The 24,390-nt window shown below is 35.2% G+C and overlaps 2 protein-coding genes and 1 non-coding gene across 4 annotated transcripts in view; 2 read left to right on the top strand and 1 right to left on the bottom strand.

Moving 5' to 3' along the window:
* Nucleotides 1-18,200, bottom strand: part of LOC150092261 (uncharacterized) — a 29,637-nt gene extending 11,437 nt beyond the window's left edge. Inside the window, exons 1-2 of the mRNA XM_090415084.1 lie at nucleotides 18,018-18,200; nucleotides 16,524-16,733 (exon numbers count right to left, since the gene is read on the bottom strand). Coding sequence (XP_090271210.1) covers nucleotides 16,524-16,663 — 140 coding nt within the window. The 5' untranslated portion in view covers nucleotides 16,664-16,733; nucleotides 18,018-18,200. The remainder of the gene's footprint in view (nucleotides 1-16,523; nucleotides 16,734-18,017) is intronic.
* On the top strand, nucleotides 10,061-10,134 carry TRNAI-AAU (transfer RNA isoleucine (anticodon AAU)). The gene has a single exon. It is a non-coding gene; the product is annotated as a tRNA-Ile (tRNA).
* The window catches only part of LOC150092260 (uncharacterized), a 73,096-nt gene continuing 61,890 nt past the window's right edge, over nucleotides 13,185-24,390 (top strand). For both annotated transcript variants that reach the window (XM_090415086.1, XM_090415085.1), the window contains exon 1: nucleotides 13,185-13,327. In XM_090415086.1, the coding sequence (XP_090271212.1) occupies nucleotides 13,234-13,327 (94 nt within the window). In that variant the 5' untranslated portion in view covers nucleotides 13,185-13,233. The remainder of the gene's footprint in view (nucleotides 13,328-24,390) is intronic.

Raw genomic sequence — 24,390 nt, 5'->3', positions numbered from 1 at the left:
CGAAAATTGAAATTGATAGTAAGAATCTAGAGCAGGTAGAAAACTTCACCTACCTTGGAGGAGTTATTGAGCACAATGGTGAAATTACAAAAGATATAAACAGACGAATCAGTCAAGCATCCCAAGCTTTTGGACGACTTAATAAGATATGGAAGTCAAGACATCAAACAAGTAACAAAAGTAAGAATCTACGAGACAATGGTCCTCCCAATACTCCTCTATGGAAGTGAATGCTAGAATCTCAAAAAGGCTGCAGAGAAAAAAATATTAACTACTGAAATGGGTTGGCTAAGAAGATTATTTGGACTCTCTCTGATGGATAGACTAAGAAACGAAGACATAAGGAAATGACTAAATCAAAAAATAACAATAATAGACAAAATCCAAGGAAGAAGACTGCGATGGTTTGGCCATGTGACCAGAATGGGAACAGAAAGACTACCATCTGAATAGACAAAATAAAAGAGGACCTGAAAGCCAAATCACAACAAGCGACACCAAACTGGATAGAATTGTTTGGACTCTCCCGGGACAGACAGAAATGGAAAGAGTTCATTCAGCCTCATCATCATCCACATAGATGATGGAAGAGAGAAGAAGAAGAAGAAATCAAAATTATCGTATTAAATATGCAGTCTTTACAAGAAAACTTAGATATTTGATCCCTCTCATAGTTTGGCATGTAGCAGCTGCTTTTTGTACTTTCCATCGGGATTAACAAAATGACTCATCACGGCAAAGCAGTTTAATTAGCAGTAAGCTGTTAAAACCACTCCTCCGATAACAGTTTAGCATAAAACCAAGTTACTATGGATTCTTTGGAAAGATGGCGCCTATCTATTTGTTTTACGCTTATCTGTAGACCTACACCTTACCATGCAGACTTTAGAAACCAGATCCAACGGACGAGGGTGGTGAGCCCTTATTTCCATTTCTCCTATGTCTGTACATTGCCGGTTTGCGCGATGAAAAACCCCGAGTTTTAGGGGAAGGTTCTTCCCGAATCCTAGACGAGATTCAAGCCCAGGTTTTTCCAATCAAAGGGCATTGTCGCAACTGAATCAGCGACGGAGGCTCTAGGATGGCATACTACATTTTATTTTTTTTTTGCAGTTAATCATTTTTGATATTTACGTTAATTAAAATTTCTAAAATGAAATCCGAAAAATGCAAGTAGAGAAGAAGACAAACATAAATCGGTTTTGTGGATTTGACAGCAGATGACCCCCCCCCGCCCCTGCAGATCGTGATGGGATTAGTAAGAGAGGAATTCTCCATAACCAAAGCTTTCCTGTCTTGAAAATTAAACACTTTTAGAAGTTTTTGATGGTCAATTCCAAACGTGGAAATTCTCGATACATAAATATATTTATTTATTTATTTATATTTGCTTGTAATATTTAATTTTATCATCAGCAATCCTATACAATTCTCTTATTTTGCATAAAAAATAATAAAAATCCAACTTGTAGCACTTAAGAGGGCGCTAGCAGCACTGTGTTTACCACAGAGTCATATTGCTACGCGCGCAAGCATATGCACGTCATAGTGAGATGCTGCGAGCTATTATTAGCGTAATGCGGTATTGTTATAGTTTTTATTTTAGCACATTATTGGGGTTATGATAATGGATTTTATTTTTAAGTAATTTTGAATTATACCAAACTGTATAATTTTATCGATAATAAACAATATTTTTCCATGTTTAATTTTTTTTTTTTAAATTTTACCATAATTTTGATATTTTATCCAAACACGTGTACACTGTACTTATAGTGTGTATGTATATTTCCAAAGTTGCAGCACCCCCACGATTTCAAGCCACGAGCCGCCACTGGTAATAAGTATCTAATAAGGAGGAGGAGCGGAATGTTTTGGCCTCAGTAAAATTATAAATAGAGTTTAAGGTCAGTGAGAGAAATCACTGATATGTTAAGAAAAGTAAAAGAACTGCTACACTAGTAGAGAAAATTCTAACGATAGAAACACATCTATCACGACAATTAATGAGCTCCTTCATGAATCCATGCCGCTCATCCAATTAAAAAAGGTCAAAAGTAAACAGATTGTGAAGTTGCACTGAGAAAGCTTATGTGTCACACTTCGTCGAATGTCAAGAGTGGCTGTCAGAATTTTTGTGAATACTTCTGTGGCACGACTGGATTCCCTATGGAATCCATACTCGTTATCGTTAATTAAAGAGGACACGCGAGCGCACGATTGTGTAAACCCCACACACGAAGGGTTGCAAAACCATTGACACATTAGTACTGTTTGTGTGTGTGTGTGTGGAGGGGCAAGTGGATAAAAAGAAGAAAGAAAGAATCTGTCGATAAATTTCTTTAAACAACTGTAGTCCTTGGAGAACCACAGTGACAAAGAGGATGAGTAACGAGTTTCCCTTTTTTTGCTTCCATTTAAAAAAGAAAATAGTTGTTAATGGTTGAAAGAATCGGAAAGAGAGAGAGAGAGAGAGACAGAGAGAGAGAGAGAGAGAGAGAAAGCAATGGAATGGGCTAACCGTGAAGGCATAGTCAGAAGCTTAATCAGTTTAGTTAAACTTGCCTCAGAACTAAGATTTGGATAAATGTCAGAGTATTTGATGAGTTACTCCAGGGAAATAATAATATCGGCACGGCTGGAGAAAGTGTCGAATCAATCCTTTGTGATCTTTCATAATGACATCGAGAATTTCAAATGCAATAAAACAAACACTTGTCTCATATAATTGTATGAGACAAGTGTTTGAGACTACTGTTTTTTTTTTATGTTAATGTTGATATCTGAAAATAGTGTGGGTTCTACGGTCGATTTTCTTGAGTTTACGGGACGAAAAACCCGAGTTTCCGGGAGAAAAAACCCGCTAGCCCGTGCCAGAGATCGACTAACTCGGGAATCGGCCGAAAAAAGGCTTAGAAAAAGTTCCTCTAGTTGGCGACTAGATTTGAACTACCAAATCCTTTCTTCGCGCGGTCAAGCGCTGTAGAGTGCAAACACCACTTCTACTGAGCTACACAGGCTCCTTATAAATATTATAAATAAAATAAAATATTATTTATAAAATATTATAAATAAATATATATCTTATAAATTTATAAATAAATAAATTAAGTTAGATTAATTTTCTATTAATTTTTCCCCTATTAAAACTGCCCTGTACGTCAGCAACTCGATTTGTAAATTTTTGGCACGCGCACATAAAAAGGTTCGCCACCACTGGCCTAGTTCATTAGTACCTTGGGTGTGCTAAGATTAAAGTAATCCAGAAAATCTTGCTTTTAAAGGCCAAACACAAAACTCTTTCAAGCAACCCCGCCCCCCCTCAGACCTCAATAAGTGGGATGGTGTCTCACACCGGGTGATGAAATTAATCTCTCACTTAAAGAAATTCACAAAACATTCATGTATAACGGGATTCAACCCTACAGCCTGTCGGATGGAGAGCAGATACGCTAACCACTCGGCCAACGAGGACATTGGCAATGGATTTTATTTGCTATTATTCGTGAAACAATCTTAATACTAGTATCAATATATATATTAATTATACGCTACTTTCAGTTAATAAATATTCCACTGTACACTTGTATGAATGCTTCATCGAATACGGTATAAAGTACTAAATGGTGCTTTCACTTATCAGTGCATTTAGGTTCTAAAACAATTTTATCGGGGGGTGGGGGAGGCCTTAGCAACTCTAGAAGTGGCCGAAGAAGGATGTCCCTTCAACTCCTATTCACACATCATTATAAAACTTATTTAGCATGATTTGGAGCTGAATGAATCCGTCAGCTTTGCTTGGATCACAACAAGCAGCATCCACGATGGTTGATTTTTCTCTATTTGACAGTGACAGAGATTAATGAGAGGGGTAATGGAGGGCACTGTTTTCTTCGTTGCAAGGCTATGAATGACTCCACAGTTTTTATGTTCATACACGAAAAGATCGGCAATCGATCCCTGCTGTTTAAAAAAAAAAAACAGCGTGATGACAGCTTATGCAATAACAATTAGTGAGTGATACATTGCATTTTTAAATACCACGCACAAGGACGTTAATCATATGAAGCAATAATAGCTTCTTACATATTTTAAACATAAAGCAAGCGTGGAAAGTACTGATATTCATTTTTATAATCTACTCAGCGAATGGAGATGAAATTTCTTTATTTAATTAAGACAAACTCGAAAAAAATGTGAAGACAAAAATAAAATTATGATAACTAGCTGTCACAGTGTTCAGTAACACTAAGTGATTGAAGACTTGTGCAGTTTTTTTTTTCAATTAAAATGTTAGGTTTATAATCAATCTTTCACATATGATTTTGTAAAACGTACTTTGTACGTTAATAGTTCGCCTTAAAGCACGAAACTAATTCATTCGCACTGAGACCAGTCACCTGCCTTATGCACTTCTACGGTAACTCATTTTGGCAGCGCTTCTTTTAATATCTCCGGTGGAAAAATATCCATGAAAAGAATCAATCATTTGTTGCAAATGTATTACAATTTCATCAAGCGAGGGAAAGTTTGCAAAAGTACCATTTTCAACTCGACGCATCCAAATTTTTAGTTTTTCAATAAAAGCAAATAATTTTTCACTAGATGTTATTATGTTCTTACGATACCCTGGCATTGATATATTTAATTCATTTAGGTGAGCGAAAATATCTGCTAAGTAGGCTAATCGAATTGCTGCATCTCTTCTTTCAAAGTCTTGAACTAAATTACAATTCTGGTTAGTAAGAAACTGAATAATCTCCTCGCGCATTTCAAAAACCCTGCTAAGCATGCGTCCCTTGGAGAGCCATCTTATGTCAGTGCGATAAAGAAGCACATTATGGTTAGCAGCGATTTCTTTGCAAAAATAACGAAAGATACAGCCTTTATTGCCTAACATCGCTGGTGCGCCATCAGTACATATTGAGCTAATAACATCCATTGGTATTTGATGTTTCAAGAAAAACGTTTTTAATGTGATTCTTCTTCTTTTTCTTGAGTATTCTTCAATTGAGCAGGTTCTTCTTTTAGGAGCAAAAACTTTCTTCCACTCTCTTCTGGTCTGAGCCTTTTCTTTCCAGGTTGTGTACCTGTCTCCATTGAGCATGTCATCCAGCATTGTTTTCCTTACTCTTCCTCTGGGTCTTTTCCCGTCTATTTTTCCTTCAATGGCATCTCTGATGATTCCATTCCCTCTCAGAATATGTCCGATACAGTCTCCCTTGCTTCTTTTTATCCTCCTTAACAGACTTCTTTCTTCTTCTACTCTTTTTAAGACCTCTTCATTAGTTATTTTATCTGTCCATTTGATTTTTTCCATCCTTTTCCAAATCCACATCTCAAAGCCTTCCGAAATCTTAATTTCTTCTTTCTTCAATGTCCAAGTTTCAGCCGCATAGAAGGCAACACTCCACACATAACATTTTATTAGTCTTTTCTTTAGGTTTCTATCCATTTTACTTCTAAATAAATTCCATTTTCTATTAAGGCATCTCTTCCCATCGCTATTCTTGCTTTTATGTCACTTTTACATCTTCCATCATTGCTAATCACACTTCCTAGATATTTAAATGTCTTTACTTGATTCAGTTTTCCCCATTTATTCTGATATCCATATTTGCCTCTTTCCTTGCTATTTTCATCACCTTTGTTTTTCTGATGTTGATTTTCATTCCACAATTGATACAGGATTCCAGTAATCTGTTCAACAGATGTTGTAGTCCTGTTTCAGTATTTGATAATAATGTGTATCTTATTGCAAAAGATGTCTACCTCCAATCTTTATTGCTTCTTCCGAATTCTCCAGTGCTTCTTATAACATTGCTTCATATATGTTAAACAAAATTGGTGACAGAGAACAGGGTCTTACTCCTCGTCCAATGATACCTGGTTCTGTTGTACCATATACGTCTCTCCCCATGGCAGTTTGTCCCATATATAGTGAGGTGATTAGCCTTCTGTCTTTCCAATCTATACCTATCTTTTTCATTACTTCCGCCATCTTATCCCATTTTACAATTTTTAATGTGATTAAAAACATCAATTTCTTTTGCCACCAGCTCCAGTTGATCACAAAATAAAAATTCTTCCAAAATTTCCTTTTCTTTTATGTATCGCATAAATACTAATAACTCACTGCAATTATCAACGTCAGTTGACTCGTCCACTTGAATACATACTTTCAGAGGACTGGTTTGAATATCTTGTACTACTTGCAGTAAAATATCCTGACTGATGTCTTGAATGCGTGATCGGATCACATCGTTTGATAATGGAATCTACTGAATTTTCTTATGTGCTTCAGAAACGAATACAATTTTCGCAATTTCCTATAAACAGGTGGCGCCACTAGTTTCTTCTATTTTCGAAAAGTTCGGTTTCTTTTTGGACAGAGGGTGTATTTCGTAACCCGACTCAAAGTAATTCTCGCTTAATTGCTCAACCCGATGACAAATCTGATGGCTACTAGTTTGTGATTCTTTCTCGGTCAATTAAAGCGATAAAACCCACTCTTCCTCCTGAAAAGGAAGTCCTGCTTCATTTTTCTTCATAGGCATTCGAGTAACGATAAATAAATGCCGATTGCCATAACGACCTCCGAGAAATGTTTATCATTTCTTAGAACTTAGGTTCTTGAAAAACATTTTCTATAATAATGGATTTCTTTACTTCAGTCAAGCATCTTTCTTGGTCTTTTTCCCATACATTTGAAAGATGCTTGAAAAGAAAAAAGCTACAGTAGAAATCTTGGTGGTAATACAGGGAAGGAAGTGACTGATTATTCTCATGTACCAAGAGAAAGATTACGTATGTAGTAATAGTGTCATCAGCAATCATCAGTCACAGCTAATGACAATAACCAGACCCAACATACCCAAACACGCACTTCAAAGTACTCAAATATTTCCATCCATTTAACTTGATGATTTAGCAAAAGGAAACGTCTGGGATTCTAAGTGTACATAATTTGACTAAAATATTCACCGCTTCCAGACTTCAACAAAACTTTATTTTATGCAGTAGCAGAAGCAGCACCTTTAGACTTCATATTATTTGAAAAACAGATGTTATAGTTCCCTTTAACGTACAGTTGAATATTTGGAAGAAAGATATTGCTTTCTTTGTGTGTGTGTGTGTTGCAAATTTAACATGCATATGTATTTGAATATTTTTTTGCTTAAAAAGAATCTCTAAATCGGATATAACATTTTTATCTCATTCTGCATCCGAAAATTTGTCCACGAAATCGGCGCTTCTCAAAGTGTGGGTGGGTGGGTAATTTTCTTCGTGGGCAGCTAGAGAATTTTATTAGTAAATAAATATATATCATTTATTGACTTTGAAAAAGCATTTGACAAAGTTAAAAGATGCATTTTATTTAACATATTAAATGAAAGACAAATACCAAATAATATCCTAAAAGATATAAGTATCAAGATCCAGCAAGAACTAAGATAGTAATAGCTAAACCAAGGGGTCCGACAGGGATGTCCCCTCTCAGCAACTCTTTTTAATATCTACTTAAATGAAATAATAATAAAATGGAGTAAAAATTTACATCAAGGAATTAAACTTTCACCTACAGTTAACTTAAACACTCTCCTTTTTGCCGACGACAAAATAATAATTACAAATTCTGAAGATAACTTACAGAAAGCTATTTTAAATCTGAATGAGATATCCAAAGATTATGGTATGATAATATCAACAGAAAAATCAAAAACTATGGCCTTTAAAGGACAAGATCCAGCAAGAACTAAGATAGTAATAGATAACAAGATCTTAGAACAGGTGAATTCATTTAACTACCTAGGATGTATGATCACGTATGAAAATGAAAAAGATATAAATGTAAACACTGCAAAATATTTAAAAATAACAGGTGTAATTAACTCTATATTTAAACCAAACCTAGTTCAAAAACAAACCAGGCTAAAAGTATACAATACATTAGCCCTACCGGTCTTAATGTATGGAAGCGAAATCTGGACAATAAAACAAAAAGACAAACAAAGATTAACAACAGCAGAAATGAAGTTTATGAGAAAAACTGCAAAAGTATGCTCTATTTGATCACAAAAGAAACGAAGAAATTATGAAAGAATTAAACCAAGAACCAGTAATAGAAAAAATTAAAAAATATAAACATAAATGGATGGAACACGTTCAAAGAATGAAAACAGAAAAATTACCAAAACAAGCCTTAAAGTACAAGCCATTAGGAAAAAGAAAACCAGGACGTCCTCTTAAAAGATTCAACGATGACTTCTAAAGCCGGAACAGGCCACGCTATGCCTAAATTCTTGATACGCATGATGATGATGATAATGATAAATATATATACTGTATATTATAGGAGTTCAAGGACTCCACTCTATCTACACATCTCATCTGCCCCTATTACTTAATTCTCTCACTTACACGCAGCTGCCCGTGTGTAGTGAGAGAATCAACGTCATCTATCGCTCATCACCACCAACAACAGTATCTTTCGTCTGTAAATTGCGTGTGTTCTCGTGGCCGATGTGGGGATGAAAAACCCGACTTTTCCGAAGAAAAAATCTGCCATCTGTAAGAGATCAGCTAACTTACCTTCAATTAAAAACAGACAAATAAAATAAAATAAATATAAAGACTCTCCACGACGAGAATCGAGTGTAAGCTTTTTCCAATCGAATTAATTATTATTAATTAAAAAGTTCTTTTTCATAGTTTAATTTCAGTATAATAATATGCATAAAATAATGGCTGAGTTTATATACACGCGAGTGTACATAAACTCAGCCATTGTGTCGCCACAGTTCGCTGAAAAATGCGCCATGAAATCCTATCCTGTTTTAACGACTTAATTTTCCCTTTAAAAATCTTAAAGTTATGCCAAAAAATCTATGTTATGCCAGTAACACATTTTTGCACAGGGATGGGCGTATGAAAGCTATTACCTGTGCTTAGAAAATTTACTTAGGAAAAAAGGTAATGATATAAAAAAAAATATAAATAAAATAAAATAAATAAATAAAAATAAATATAAAGCAAAACTATTCGACTGCCTGAATGCTAGTGACATCTGGTGTAATTATTGGAAACTTTCTGGGATACAAATTAAAAATGCTGCAAATATTTTTGGGATACTCTGAAATAGTCTACGTCCATTTAACAGCATTTTAACATAATTAATTTAATTTTTAGTGTAATTATTACTACTTATTTTATTTTTTAGAAATATGATCCCCGCAGTTAATTTTTCTCGTTTTAGTACATCTTGACATAATATTCATAAAAGTGACAAAGCGACTCAACAAGGAGGGGGGGAAAATCTTTGATGTCCGTTAAAGTGATAAATGTAATATAATCAAAGAAATCAAGGTTTATATTTATTATAAACAAAGCCTTTCAAGTAGGAGCGTTTAAAAAATGGACAAGACATATACGTCTTTTCAATTTCTGTGTTTACGTTCATGTAACATCTTTTCCCATGATTAGAATGGGATTTTAATCCCATCTGGGATCCGAGGAACAATTCACATGCTTGTTCCTGGGTTAGCGAGTCTCAGAATGAGTAGGAAGATTTGTTCCCTAAGAAACTCGGGTTTATATCTACCCTAAAATGAACTGACCTCAAAACACGCGCAATTAAACATCACACACGCATCGTCCCATAACCTTAGCTACATAATAATTCTAAATAATCCATGATAGATCCTGAGGGGTGTAAAGGTGACCACTTCTCCACCCTTTTAAATAATTTAAAAAAAAATTATTCATTTGAGTTTAAAAAATTAAACACTACTTATAATTCTGTATATATTTTTGAATTATAATTCAAATTAATAATTTGAAATAAATACAGTAGTATCTCCCTAATCCGAACCCTCCAGTAATTCGAACTGCAGTTTGAAAAAAATGTTTTTTTTTTTTATTTATTACGTATTATTATTTTGCATACTTTTTTTTTTTGGATTGTCTACGTTCGTTTGTATACTAGCATATCCGTCCCACCTCAGAAAACCAGTAATACGAACTGATGGTGACATTAGTCACAGCAGCAACAGCTACACGTGGCCCGTTAGCTCAGTTGGTTAGAGCGTCGTGCTAATAACGCGAAGGTCGTGGGTTCGATCCCCCCACGGGCCAGTAATTTTTCTTTTCTTTGTACTAAACTGTATTTCTATATTTTAATTTATCGCATTTATTTTTAGTTTAACGTTTAATTTAAAGATGACGTTTATCCTTCTGTCTTTAATTTTTATAATTATATAATTTTTTTAGAATTAAAATTTCATAATTAAATTTATACTTAAAATAATATTCGTAAAATACCATAAAAGTTTCATTTTATTGAATTTATAAGTATATTTTTTAATTAAATATATAATTAAAATATATAATCAAATAATAAGAGTTTACTTTGTAAAATTCTGAAAAAATGCTTTCGATAGAAGTTTTGTAAAGCTGAGCACGATTTTGATCTTACTCTCAAAAATACACGATTTTATTTTTAATTCCTGAATTTAAATTAGTTATCATGGAGAGAAAGAAAAGAGAAAATCAAGTACTATTTCGAAAAGGTCACCTATTATCGTTATTTCAAAAGAAATACCCAATAATTTGAATGTTTGAATTTACTCAATAATGACAACGATTCAAGATTTGAAAATATGCATTGTTGAGTGCTTGTACAGCGCAGTCTCAGTAAACGTATTCTTGACTGTTGTTTGGAATGAAGTGAGTTCGTTATTATGGTTAATCTTTCTAGCGGAGTATAGAATTACTTTTCAACAATAAATTTATTTTTTATTCCTCGTTTTAATATAATAATATTTGCATGATTAATGTTTTTCGAAAAATAATATTCACTATCCTTTTTTTTTAAAAGGGATAGTGGAGATTTTTTTCTTGTGTTCATAAAATATGTTTATAAAAGTGTTTGTCATGCCATCAGGATAAAAAAAAAAAAAAAAAAAAAAAAAAAAAAGGCGTCAGTCACGAAATTTTTGCTTTTCACTTTGTTTCACAATTTTTAACTTTTACACGCTAAAATTTTTCAAATTTAGTTAGATTAATTGTACAGTCAGAGACACAAAAGAATTTTTTTTTAAAAAAAATCACAAACTGAAAAGTGTCTTATTTCTTACATTACTCAAAAATAAATAAATAAATAAAAAATAAAAAAAAAATAAAAAATTAATAAATTAATAAATTGACGTATAACTAATATACAAACATTTTAAAAGTCAAAATGGGAATTGAATTATATTAAAATACAGAGAGCAAAAGCTATTGACACAAACGGATGCTATGGGATGCAGAGAAAAAAATAAAAATAAAGTAAGGAATAGGGTGGGATATAGAAACCTACCCGACACGATCATTGACTGGTTGTTATTCTTGTGTTCATATCGATACCAATTTAAGAAAGGCACCACCCGAAGAAAGTTGAGGGTGGTGACCGTACAACGTAACTTTCTCTGCTGATCTCGTTCCAAGGCTTTGACACCTTAAAACGTGTAACTTCCTTCGCTAATTTCGTGTTCCGATTGTACTTTGGGTGGGAACACAGGAAGGAAGCCAAACATCTAATTTCACAGCTGCCGATACAAACACTTACGCTAAAGTTTTGGCTTCATGCCAGCAGAATCCTTACCGAGTATTTACAGCTAATTGCACGTCACGCATGCAATGAGAGTTTTGTTAAGTATTTGGGAACTGATAAAATAATGCTAAAGTGCAGGGTTTTCCAAACTGTGTTCCGCGAGAAGTTCTCTTGGAATTTGTCATTTTAGAAGCATTTTTCATGAATAAATATTTTATAGCGGAAATATTCCGAGGAGAATAATATTCGCTTAGAATGTTACCTAGCTATTCTTTGTACTCTCATTGGGTTAACTAACTTGACAACCTATCGTGTACTCTCCTTTTCTTTCTTCTTTTTTTTTTCATAAATGCTCTACGCCATTACAAACCGTCCCTATCACGATTTATGTATCCACAACGTTGGCATTACGTGCTCATCACACTGCAAGCTGTCAGTCGTATTTGGCTCATTCTGTTCCCGTTCAAGACAGGCGTCATGTAAGGAAGATGAGTCCGAGTTTCTTCTAGGTTCTCACGGCTTTCATTTGCGACAAACGTACCAAAAATTGTCTGGGTCGAACCTTTATTTTTTCTTCGATTTCTGACGTCCTCTTTTAAGGTATGCATGAATCAAGATATGAGACTTCAAGGATTGGCGAAGGTCGAATCAAGTGATATGTTGTTTTTCGAGAGACAGAGAGAGAGAGAGAGAGAGAGAAAATGTATTTATAGTGTTGTGATGGAAGGAGATAACATCATGCCATCAGAGAGGGAACGATATCAGACTTCTTCTTTGATAACATCTGGGCCATTGCCATTGGGGCTGTTTCAAGTCGTTTTTTTTATTTTCAATTTTATTTGCGATAAAGATTGCAAGCCAAATACGAATGTGTTTGAATAGCTAGTAAGAAATATTCTGTCAGTATGAAGAAGGGAAGAAATGGGTATTGTAAGTAATTCAAAAATAACGATGGTTATAATTTAAAATAACTAACGACCTTGTTGACTTGATTGTTAATATTAGATGACACAAAACAACAACAAAAAAATAAATAAATAAAAACTCCAAATCTGGAACCTTTCATAAGAGTAATTTATTTTTTATTTTTTTTTTAATGACAAAATTCTGTGCGCAGATAAAGAACTAAATAGCTATGAAAGCGATCTCATCAAATATCATTGACCTTGATGAACCCATATTCGTATACGGGTTAGATGTAAGAGGATCTCTTTAACTCTAGAACATTCCAACTTAAAGTCGTCTTCGAAAAAACTGAAATTACTTTAATTCTTGAATATATTTCATCTTTCATAAATGTCATAAATCTGTTAGAGGCCTTTTATTTAGAATTCAAAGTCGACTCCGTACTACTACAAAATAAACAAAATATATTCTGTCTATTTGATATCAAGGGCCAGATTATGCACACTCAAGCGATATCGTTCGTGTTATGGGTTTGAGGCTATCTTCGTGTCGAAATCATTATCTTCTTGCATTGATCTTCTGCTCTTCATTGAACCCCCCTCTGCTGTGATAACGACTAGCAAAGATAATCGACTGCAGGCGTTATGTAATGTGGCTCATTAACGAAGGTTAAATTTTGACTTACTAATGTTACGCGATTGTTTAATACTGGTATACACTACTTTTCAAAAAGTATGCGGAAATCTCTCATTTTTCTCGAATACCAACCACCAGTAGCGGCTCGTGGCGTGAAATCGTGGGGGTACTGCAACTTTCGACATACATACAGTAAGTACAGTGTATACGTGTTTGGATAAAATATCAAAATTATAGTAAAAATTAAAAAAAAAATTAAACATGAAAAAATATTGTTTATTATCGATAAAATTATACAGTTTAGTATAATTCCAAATTACTTAAAAAATAAAATCCATATGACGTCATTAGAAGACGAAAAGGAAACATGGTGGTGAAATGAAATAGCCAAGAAACAGTCAGTCTGGCCCATAAACTGATGGTTTGTGCATCAGTGGACTCTCTCGGCTATGGGTTCGCTGTGTCCACGGGCTTACCAGAACATTAAGCACTGAACTGTACAGCGTCAGTTTCCACGGGTGAAGTTCTTAATACAACTCAACCACCCAAACCATTGCACGGGTTTAGCTTATGTGGTGCAAAACTCGTCCCTGAATTGTAGTGTTGGACAGCTACGGCATGGAGTGACAAACTGCGACACAAATTCTTTAAAAGTGAATAGATATAAAAATATTCAAAACATTTAAAATTGAAAAAAAAATTTAAAAATTAAAAAAATTAAAAATTAAAAAAAAAATTATATTCTTAGATACCCATGGTACTAATGCACTATAGTTTTTTAACATTTCTTAACGGGAGTCTCCTAAAAAAGCAGTTGTATTCATTACGCCACTGAGATTGAGCAGACCATTTTTTCTTCTTTGGAAAAATTTCCTTCATTTGTTTATTACGATTATTGAAGTTCAACAGTTATGATGAAAGTACCAGTCCAAAGGGTTTGGACTTCTTCCCTTAAGAAACTAAACATAGTTGTAAAAAATTACAGGACGTTAAATTCCCACTTTAGATAAATCGGATCTCACGAACTTGCATCTTAGAAAAATCTTTTCTAAGTTATGGATATGTATAATACTCAAGTGCCATTATTTCATGGAAATCATGAAGAATAAATATAATAAAAATAACTACTCATAATTTATTGAAAATGATCGAGTAGATTTCCTGTTCTTAATTATTCTGCTGGATTAGCAACTTTCGGCATAGAAAACTTTGAGGTAATCAAAAACTTAAAAGGAAACCGTGAGTTCTCAAGAATGTTTTTTGCAATGTTTTTAATAAAGTAGTTCTTTGATGATAAAACTTTATCTCAAAGCACAATTACAATTTTTGTTCAAAGAACAAACACAATCTGTTAGTTATTGCTTAGAGAGTGACACTTCCTGTTCACTCAAAGCCAAGGTTCAAAGTTAACGAATCAAGGTAGATCCGATAAAATGATATTTATTGGATTGTAACTTACCTTCAGGACAGTTTCTGAGTGTTTTTTTAAGAATAATTTCCATTCAATACTAACAGTTTATAGTCGGTATTCTACCTTAGAATACCGACTTCTCTGTCTCTACCTACATGTGGGCTAGAAAATTAAACTGGTTAGCTCCTACTGTGTTCAAGTGCCCCTACTGGTAGGGGCAATGCAGCCCTCTTCAAGGTTTCACGGGCATCAGAGGAGGTATGGTGATGTAGGCCAAACCTGACATCTATAAGATAACATCACTCAGAATTTAAGGGTTGTAAACCAAGGTGTATAAATACAGTTAACCTTAGATAGGCACATTAACCACTGCAGTATGACATTCTAAGTTAGGGAGTAATCCTATCACACTGACAATTATGATATCTATAAAATACTACTATTTCTTTTAACTTGATATCAAAATTGGAGATGCTCACTTCAACTGTTCACTTTATGCAGATTACGTCAAGCACCTAAATGATCCAACACACACAACTAAATGGAATAGAGCTGTTATAAGTTTGGTATGAAAATCAGCAATAAAAAGACAAAAATAAGTAGGACCATAGAAAAAATGAACTACGTTCTTAATGGAGAATCTATAGAATAAGTAAAATAATCAGCTATTTAAGACACAGTTTTTAGTGAAGATGGCAAATTAAAAAAAAATGGAAATTGATAACAGAATAAACAAAACTGGTATTCAGTGGGAAGTCAATTGAATAAATTTATATGGAATGAGAGAGAGAGAGAGAGAGAGAGAGAGAGAGAGAGAGATTAGCGAAAAGACTAACCTAGCAGTGTAGAAGACAGTGTTGATTGATTTTAACTTTTAAATTTGACATTTAGGTTAGAAATAAAGGGGCGATTGATCAGAGACCAGAGATTCCCTAAAATTAGGGGGAAAATACTCAGGGAAAGACCAATATTTAGGTGGGTTGATGTATTTAAAAGTGCTTTAGAAGACTGAAATATAAGATTGGATAGTATTGGAGTCTTGTAAAATAATACTTAATTTCACAGCATATTTCAGGAATGTTTATTGCCTTTAAAATTATGGCAGTATATTCTGAATTTGAACAAATAAATTTCCTTTCACTGGTTCAACCAAATTTAATTAATTGCTTGTTTTTGATTAGTGTCAACAGAATATTTCTGGAATATTTAACAGCATACATTTAATAGTTACAACGCATTGATGTGTGTAGTCAGTATCACATGTATTCTGTTAAGTATTTGAATGTGTATTTTCAAGGTTTATATATTTGTTTATACAAAACAAAACAGATATGCTTACACAAAAACTTTAGTTTGGCAAAATTTTTGGCAAAATAGAAATCAAAGCTATCACACACGAGCAAAAAATCCCCTTAAAATGATCTTGTAAAGAAGTATTTATTATGTCATATACCTGGAAAAAATAAAAGAAAATTCATATTATGTATGTGTACCATCGATATACTTCGAGTTAGCACACAGCCCAATAAAATGTTTACGACTCTGTAAGAGGAAGACTACAGAGAGAACCTACCATATTACATTCAACTATACCGTAAAAGGGTAGGTATTTTATTAATGTTTGTTGCAATTTAAAATGGTATGATCATGAGTGATAATAAACAACATAATGACAATATTATCATTCTCCTTTAGGTCCGCGCGGTTAGCCTAGTGGCTATGCGCTTCGCAACCATATGCGAAGGAGTTTAAAGATCTTTCTCAGCCATAGCTAAGTTAGCTGGTCTTGGGCGTGGACAGCAGGGTTTTACCCCCCCCCCTCCAGTTTATCTGGGGTTTTTCATCCCGCAAACCGACCCCTTGGACACACTCAGGCTACAGTCATAGGAATGAAAATACACACACACACACACACACACACACAATAAATGAATTTTCAAAGGTTAGTAATGAATTCAGAGAATACAAAAAACTTACCCATATAATCGTTGTGGTTTCACGAGTGCAGAAGAACGATCTTTCAACAAAACGTCGTTGTAGGTTGGGGAGAGGCCAAGTACAATTGCAACAACGGTTAGGATGAATCCAACTCCCCAAAAAGGTGGTTCGGTTGCCATAGTGACACCTCTAACGAGGTCGTTTGAAGAATAGATAGACTTATCATGTAAACTTCAGCTAGGTAGCAATCTGAAAAGGAACAAAAAAAGAGATAACTTTGAAGATTGACATGAGTTAATTTTCTACTAAAATTATAATTAAAATTAAATGTAAATTACTTTCGATAGGAGGTGATAGTGTTGCTGGTGAAGGGGGTTCAAGAGAGAGATATAAATGATTCCACTTTTCTAATACAAAGTCTGCTGAGCAAATAATACAAAGAGGTGCCGACATTTATTTATTTATTAATATCAAACGACAACGTTAAAGATACCAAGTAATTTTAAACCTGGTTTTACTCCATTTCCCAAGTAAGCAAACAGACTAAAAGTCAAGTTTGCGCCTGCAATTGATGCAAGTCTAACTGATCCCACAGGTAGTGCAGGACCAGGGCAACTCGTGGCAAAGGTGGAACAAGCTCCGATCACTAATCTTAATATTTACCCTTAATGTCAAAACTTTCTACATCAAACGACAACATTGAAAAATCTCTCACTCGTGATTTAGAAAGTGCACAAGCACTCATGAATGATCGCACTTTGTTACAGTACCCTATTACCAGTACTGAATCGACATCGGTTTAGAATTTATGTTAGTGGTTCTCAAGGTTAGTCACTTTAGGCCAGGGCCTGCCAAGTTTACCGAAAATATTTCGTGGATCCTGGTACATGCTTTATGTTACCGTAAGGTGTTCAAGTAAAGCACTCTGAAATGTAAAAACACAACTGGACACTTATTCATTAACACTGTCTCCTTTTTTATTCATCACTCCATAGATCTCTCAAAATTTTATTCATCTATCCTTCAGTTATCCAAGAAGGAGATGGCATGAGACCGGAACAGGCCACCTGGCCAAAAATCCATATTAGGAAGAAGAAGAAGATAATTATCATTATTATTATTACTTGACACCACCATGTAGTCCCAGGACTCATCACGGAAGACCACTATATACAACAGTACACTATACATCGTCTGCGCTACCTCATCGTCTACACACTATGCAGTATTTTTCTTTGTTAACTGCGTGTGTTCTTTGGCGGGTTTGCCAGTTCTACAGGAGGAACAACGGAGTTTCAGATTAAAAACAAAATCGCTGTTATCTCCATGTGAAATCGGCTAATATATTGCTGTTATTTTTTCAATTTTAAAAATATATTTTTAGTGATTATTCTTCCATAATCTCCATAATAATTTACTAATAAAAATCATTGTTTTACACATTACATAAATACATTAAATTTATTAGAGAATATATAATGAAATAAATATCATGCAGAAGATTATTTAATGTTTCCATGAATGGAAGCTTACCATTTCAATTCAAAGAAAAACGAACTAAGCCATTGGAATAAATCCCTTCAATTCCTCTTCCAGCACATCCCACCTTGTCCCACCGAGTGCGCTGCCTCTTCGCTTTCAAATTCACACACGATGCGCACACGTTGCGTTCCTCTTTCTTCCGGTCAGACAGGCCAGAAAGTTAAGTGTACGACACCGCTCGCCTTCCCACCAAAATCTTAGGAGCCGCTGCTTTCACTCGGTCTATCGACGGATGTATTGTACGTCAGAAGCGCTCGCAGGACAGATGGCGCTCGTATCAAACGAAGAATGACAAGAACGTGTATGAAGAGATTCCACAACGTTTTGATGGAATTTAAAACTTGAGCAGCTGAAAGAGGAGTCTTCAAATGTCTAAAGAAAAACAAAGAAAACAATGATGATTAGGCTTAGTTGCATTACCACATTTTCGTTACTTGTTAGGCTGTCATGTCTGGAAAACAAGGAAACATTGCTTTTAGATTCTCCTGCATGTAATAGTAAAAGCTTACAGTACGCATTAAAATACCTGAACAATTTATTGTAAACAGATTCTTCTTCCGTATTAGAAACTGGTTGCAGTATTCACGTCCTCTCATCGATCACTGGTGTGGTATAGAATCTTCTGTCGTAAAAATAATCCCAAAGATGTTCCTTCTCGTTATGAAATCTTCTTAATGTTTATAAGGCACAAAGCATGAATGAAGTCGTACAAAATGCTATAGTGAGATCGATTTTTGCCTCCTAATGTTTAGTTTAGTTATTTGTGTTAATAAATACCTTTCAGGGGCGAATGCTGGTCTTGAAATTCACGCTTGCTCTTGTTATCATTCAGGGAGTGAGAGGTGTGATTGAAGTCTGATTAGCGGAATAATGAATTACTGACCATTAAAAACTATATATTTAGAACTTTATGTACATTTAATCATACAAATACAACATTTATTTTACAAATGATATTCTATCTTTTTCAATTTAGCTACTTGAATACAAATTCTGCCCTCCGGTTCTTCTTTACGAACTGGTCAATAACATCGTCATAAAAAGTTGGTTGTAACTTAATTTTCAGAAGCAACACGCACACTTGTAAAGGCTGGTTGAAGCTCACTGGCTACAGCTACTTTGACTGCATATGGCCTGTGTTTAAGTCAACGTGAAGGGAGCGGAAATGGCTATCCGCTCGCCTAAAATCACAGGGCTGTAGCGAGGACCTGGAAGCTCACACAACCGAGCAAGCCAAGGTAGCTTTGACTAGACGAGCAAGCATCGGCCTTCGATACACAACGCAAAGCTCAATTATTGCCACGCAAGCTTAAGACGTCTTCTGTCTACAAAAATAAAAGCCTAAATGGAATGCTTATAAATGCACGCATTTATTAACAAATAAATATTACTTCTTTCTCAAGTAATGAGCTTGCATAGCAAGCATGGAGAATTCGCTCCTGATACCGTTATCAAAATAATACTGAAATAATAAAAGAAAGACAGAAAAGGAGAAAGTGCTAGAGAGAGAGAGAGAGAGAGAGAGAGAGAGAGAGAGAATAACAAATCAACCCTTCGTATCCTATCGTGTTTAATTTTCGATTAATTCTCACACTGAATCTTTTGGTTTTCTCACAAGGTGCATCTTCACAGTGGATTTCTTGTTACTTTTTCTGATTTTATCTGTCGCATGTGTTTTGACTTAAAAGCCAAATCCATTTCCATAACTTAAACAGATAGTAGAGCTAAAAGCTTTTGCCATTAAGTCATTAAGAGTCTTACAGCGAAAGACCAGCGCTATCTAATTCTGTCTTTAACCCTTGCACGTTTCTAAACATCCGGACTACAAGAAACGCCTTGAGTTTCATTTAGCATGTCGGAGCCCATGAAGATGATGAAAGGTCCAAAGTTTATTTTGATGTTATTTTTGTCCATCCATATTCAGTCTATCCATCATGCAGCCATTTTGCTGTACCGCTTGTAAGCCAAGCTTCAGCTGTGTCTTCGTTATTATTATTTTTTTTTCTTTTTCACTTTGAAGTGCTTTTACTATTTTCATTAAAACAAAAGTGTCATAAGTTATCATTTTCACTCCGCAGAGAGGAACAACACCATACGTTAAGTTCAAGGTGTAAAGCGATGTAGAAAACCAGCAACGTTATGTTAATTATTCAGTGTGCCGCGCGAGATGATTCTAAAGTTATTTAAAGAACTGCAAAAACTGTTTGAAACTTTACATAATTTCAAGGACGACTGAAAATAAAAGTGAATCTTTATGCATTGAAAATTCCATTATGTATTTTGTAGTAAAAACTGATATTTTGGAAAGAGGTATCGATCTTTACAGTGGTGTAGGTGTCATGGAATTTATTTTCATTGAAAACGTTCTCTGTGCCCAACGGAAGGGCAAATCTCCCACTGGGCCACGCTTATACCCCCTTACTGACTCTGGCAGTGGATATTTTATGTCTGTGGTTCTTGCTATGCGACAAAGATATATTCACAGTTAATTATAGAATATTAAATTAAAAAAAAAAACGAATAAACTGTTGTCGCAAAAAGAAAGAAGGCAACCAGACGTTAGTGTATTGTCTTTCATATGCGTGTGTTCTTAGGCTCATTCATCTATTTTGAGAGATGAAAAAAAAAACGAATTTTTGTGAGGAAAATAAATCTGCGATTCAGTTAGCTTATATCGACCTGAGAATGGCTAAGTCTAGATTTCGGCTGAAAAGACTTAAGAAGTATCTTAAGAAGACTTAAGAAGAATAATTCCACTTCTTTGAGTGGATACAAACCCATATTTTTCGTTCAAAGTAGGGTGGAATCATTCTTTAGATTGCGTCACAGACGTCTTTTTAAATAAGAAAGATGAGAAAAATTTACATATGGGGGAAGAATAAATAGTTTCATAAGAAGAAGGAAATTTCAGCAATCAGACGGAGATAACCAAGAAAGAGAGCACTGCCTTATTCATTTGTCATCTCTGCATTAATTCAGACATTTATCGCAGGAGCGACAGCCATAATACAATAAATAAACCTCGTCTGGCATATCCGTCTAGTTGCATTTACAGTCGCCTTCCGAATTCAGTCTCCAGCGAATCTGTTTATTTTGTCGTTAGTCAATGAAAACATTTCCCTATATTTCTTCCGTTTAACTGCCAAAAGATTGAGATCTCCTACTCCGAAGCCTCACGCGTCACTCACCTACACTTAACTAGTGGGCACTTAACAGGATGCCTTAAAGAAGCTGGAGGTGATGAGGTGAGAAGCCTTGTCTTTGGCTGGATGCCATATAAGATTTGTTGGCTGACAGATAATGGTTTCAACCGGAGGGTGTTTATTTTGACACGTCTGTAATCATTGCACTTGCAAAGTGACAACCTGAATCAGTGTAAATCTGTCTCGTGCGCTCAACCACGTACTTTTGGATGGGACCACTAATGTGCTACAGAAAGTTAACTTTTCTTTTTTTTTTTTTACATCGTCGTTGTTTATCTTAAATGGTATGCTGTGGATAATATTCTGATGAGTCATTTTCAGCACTGGATCACTGCTAGTGCAGATCACGAAATACCATACAAATATGCTTTTTTGTACCTCTGTATATATACAGGGTGTTCGGGATAAATTTGACATATTTATAATTAATTATATTTTTCCGTAAGTTACATGTATTAACACACACTTCTCTTCATTTAAAAGTTTGGACCCTTCTTCATTCATATACAAGATGTCAGAAAGGATGGATAGCTGGAACCCACCTGAATCATGGAAGAGAATAACTTGTATCATGATGATTCGTGCCCGCCATCAAAATAAGGATATTACGACTGCTGCCCAATGCTCCCTGAATACAGTAAAAACAATCAGGCATGAACTAGAGACTTGCAATGGTGACTACGAGGATGTAGCAAGAAGAAAGATCCCTAGCAGACGATCTGATTGCGTTCGTACAGCAGAATTCCTCGCAAATCTGCAGGAACAGGTGTTGAAGAACCCTGGCATTGGAATTCGGGCTTTGTTCGTGGAGTTGCTAACTGTAGTCAAGCCCTGGATAACAAGGGTAGCCAATGGTAGGCCGTATGTATGGCAGCAGGATTCGGCCCCTTGCCACACCTCTGGGAAAAGTCAAAAATGGTTGTCTGAAAATTTCTACGACTTCACCAGTCCAAATGTTTGGCCTCCAAACTCCCCAGACCTTAACCCCATGGATTATTTTGTATGGGGCGCAGTTGAAAAAGACACCAATCGCACTTCCAGTAATACAAAAGCCCAGTTAATGGATAAAATTAAAACAGTTTTTGCGGCCCTTCCCAGGGAGACTGTAGCATCAGCTTGTTCGAGGTTCCGAAGCAGAATTGAAGCTGTGATCGATGCTAATGGTGGTTATTTTGAGTAAATCTTGTTGATAGTATTGTAATTAACTCTGCCTGTAATGTTTTTTTGTTAATTCATTAAATTTAATAGATACAAAGAAGATTTTCTTTTTCCTTACGAAACTGTCAAATTTATCCCGAACACCCTGTACATATTTATATAAACTCACAAAAGGCTGTAAACTTATCATACATTAGCACCACGGGTAGTTTATGGTTAGCGAATCCGGAAACTCTGCTCTAGACACCAAATATGAATTTTTTTTACTTGCAATCCAGCGATGAACACCATATACTACTTAAAGACATTTACAAACATCGATGGCAGCAGTGGGATTCGAACCCACACTCCGTTGGGTGGAGAGCTCGTACGCTATCACTGGTCCAGCGAAATTCAGTTGCTCGCGTTGACTACCATTTTCTATCACCTTTTTTATGCTCCTACTGCATTGATATCCTTGCACGAATATTAATCTATTTAAAATTAACAACAGCGTAACAAAAGTTTTGATTTTGCATTACTATTTGAATTCTTTCAGGTTTTATTTCTAAATGGAGAATGTTATGAACATTAACAAATTTTAATTTTTTTTATTTTATAGTAATTCACGCATGAACATTTTAAGAATCAACATTACACTAGCACAGTGGGTGGATTAAGCCTCGGAATTCTGTTCTAGAGTTCAAGGACGTTTTTTTTTTTTTTCATGCACCTAATAAAAAGTCATGGCGACATCATTACTTTTATTAGGTGGGAGTTGAAAATCATCTTCCACCTGGTTTGTATTTATGAGTCTGGAGTCTGTGGGAAAGAATTCTAAAGAATTTCCCAAATTTCACGTGACAGTGAATTTTATACCTATGGTTTGTCAGCGACAGACGTGAAGATCCCCCCCCCCCCCCTGATATGATTTTGTAGTCGCCAACTCCTAATTTTTACTGGGTGTTAGTTCAGCATTGCAATATTTAAACATACTTATTGCAATTGTGATCATTCTTCATTTTTCTCTAAATCTGTTTCCAAGTGGAGCAAGATGCTCATTCGGCTAGATTTGAATCGTTGGATCAAATGCCTGACTTCCTGATTCAGTTTGCTGCCATGGAGAGGAATGTTTAATCTTGCAAATTAATTATTAGCCAATTTATGAGAACTATAGGTATGCAGGCCGGCCTGGTTGGCCGAGTGGTTAGCATATCCGCTCTCAACCCAAGAAGCTGTTCGAATCCGGCCTAGGCATGGATGTTTGTGATTGTCTTCCACCTTCATACATTCATTCATACAAGTGAATAAACACTTTTCCAAGATGAGTGGGTCACCATGGGAGAAGTAGACCCACTCTCTCGCAATGGGAGAGGCCTTCACCCCAGCAGTGGAGGAAAGTCACAGGCTGGGAGAAAAAAAAATGTATACATTATTCTGAAAGCGCTTTGCAAATGTTATTTAGTCAAATTTGGGAGAATAAAACGTAAGCTGTAAACGGTCAAAATTTATTTGTGTGTTTTTAGTGCGTCACATAAAATACCTTTTAAAGGCTCAGAGATTATTTCGGAGTCAATGATAGGAGAACAATGGATTGCCATAGCAATTGCATTCTCTCTCTCTCTCACACACACACACACACACACACACATGATACGTCGAAATGGACATTCTTAACTAAAATCCCTCTCTTTTCATATCTATTTCTTTTAAGGTGGGGTGAGATGGAGTTTTTCAAGCATTCTTCGCGTTTTGGGCGTACTCTGTAATTCTAAAACATTCCAAATTATCAAACATTAAACTACCATTAAAGGTCGTTATCGCTCATTTCACACATGCAATAAACATTACAGCCACTTTTATCTATCATCCTTTCTGTGTAATGCCCATTACGGAACCTCTTATCTCGCAGAGTAATCGTAGTTTATGACGAAAACCCCCTTGGCAGTTAGTATCGGAATCCTTTGATCAAGCGATCCCCTGAAAACTGAAAGGACCACATGCTGTTTACACACACATGTGTG

Source organism: Typopeltis vanoorti, chromosome 26, assembly GCF_054136105.1.
Source record: "Typopeltis vanoorti isolate ZY-2024b chromosome 26, IOZ_Tvanoo_1.0, whole genome shotgun sequence".
NCBI classification, from domain to species: Eukaryota; Metazoa; Arthropoda; class Arachnida; order Uropygi; family Thelyphonidae; genus Typopeltis; species Typopeltis vanoorti.
The sequence above is the reverse complement of the archived record's forward strand: the minus strand, read 5'-3'. Positions and strand labels throughout refer to the sequence as shown.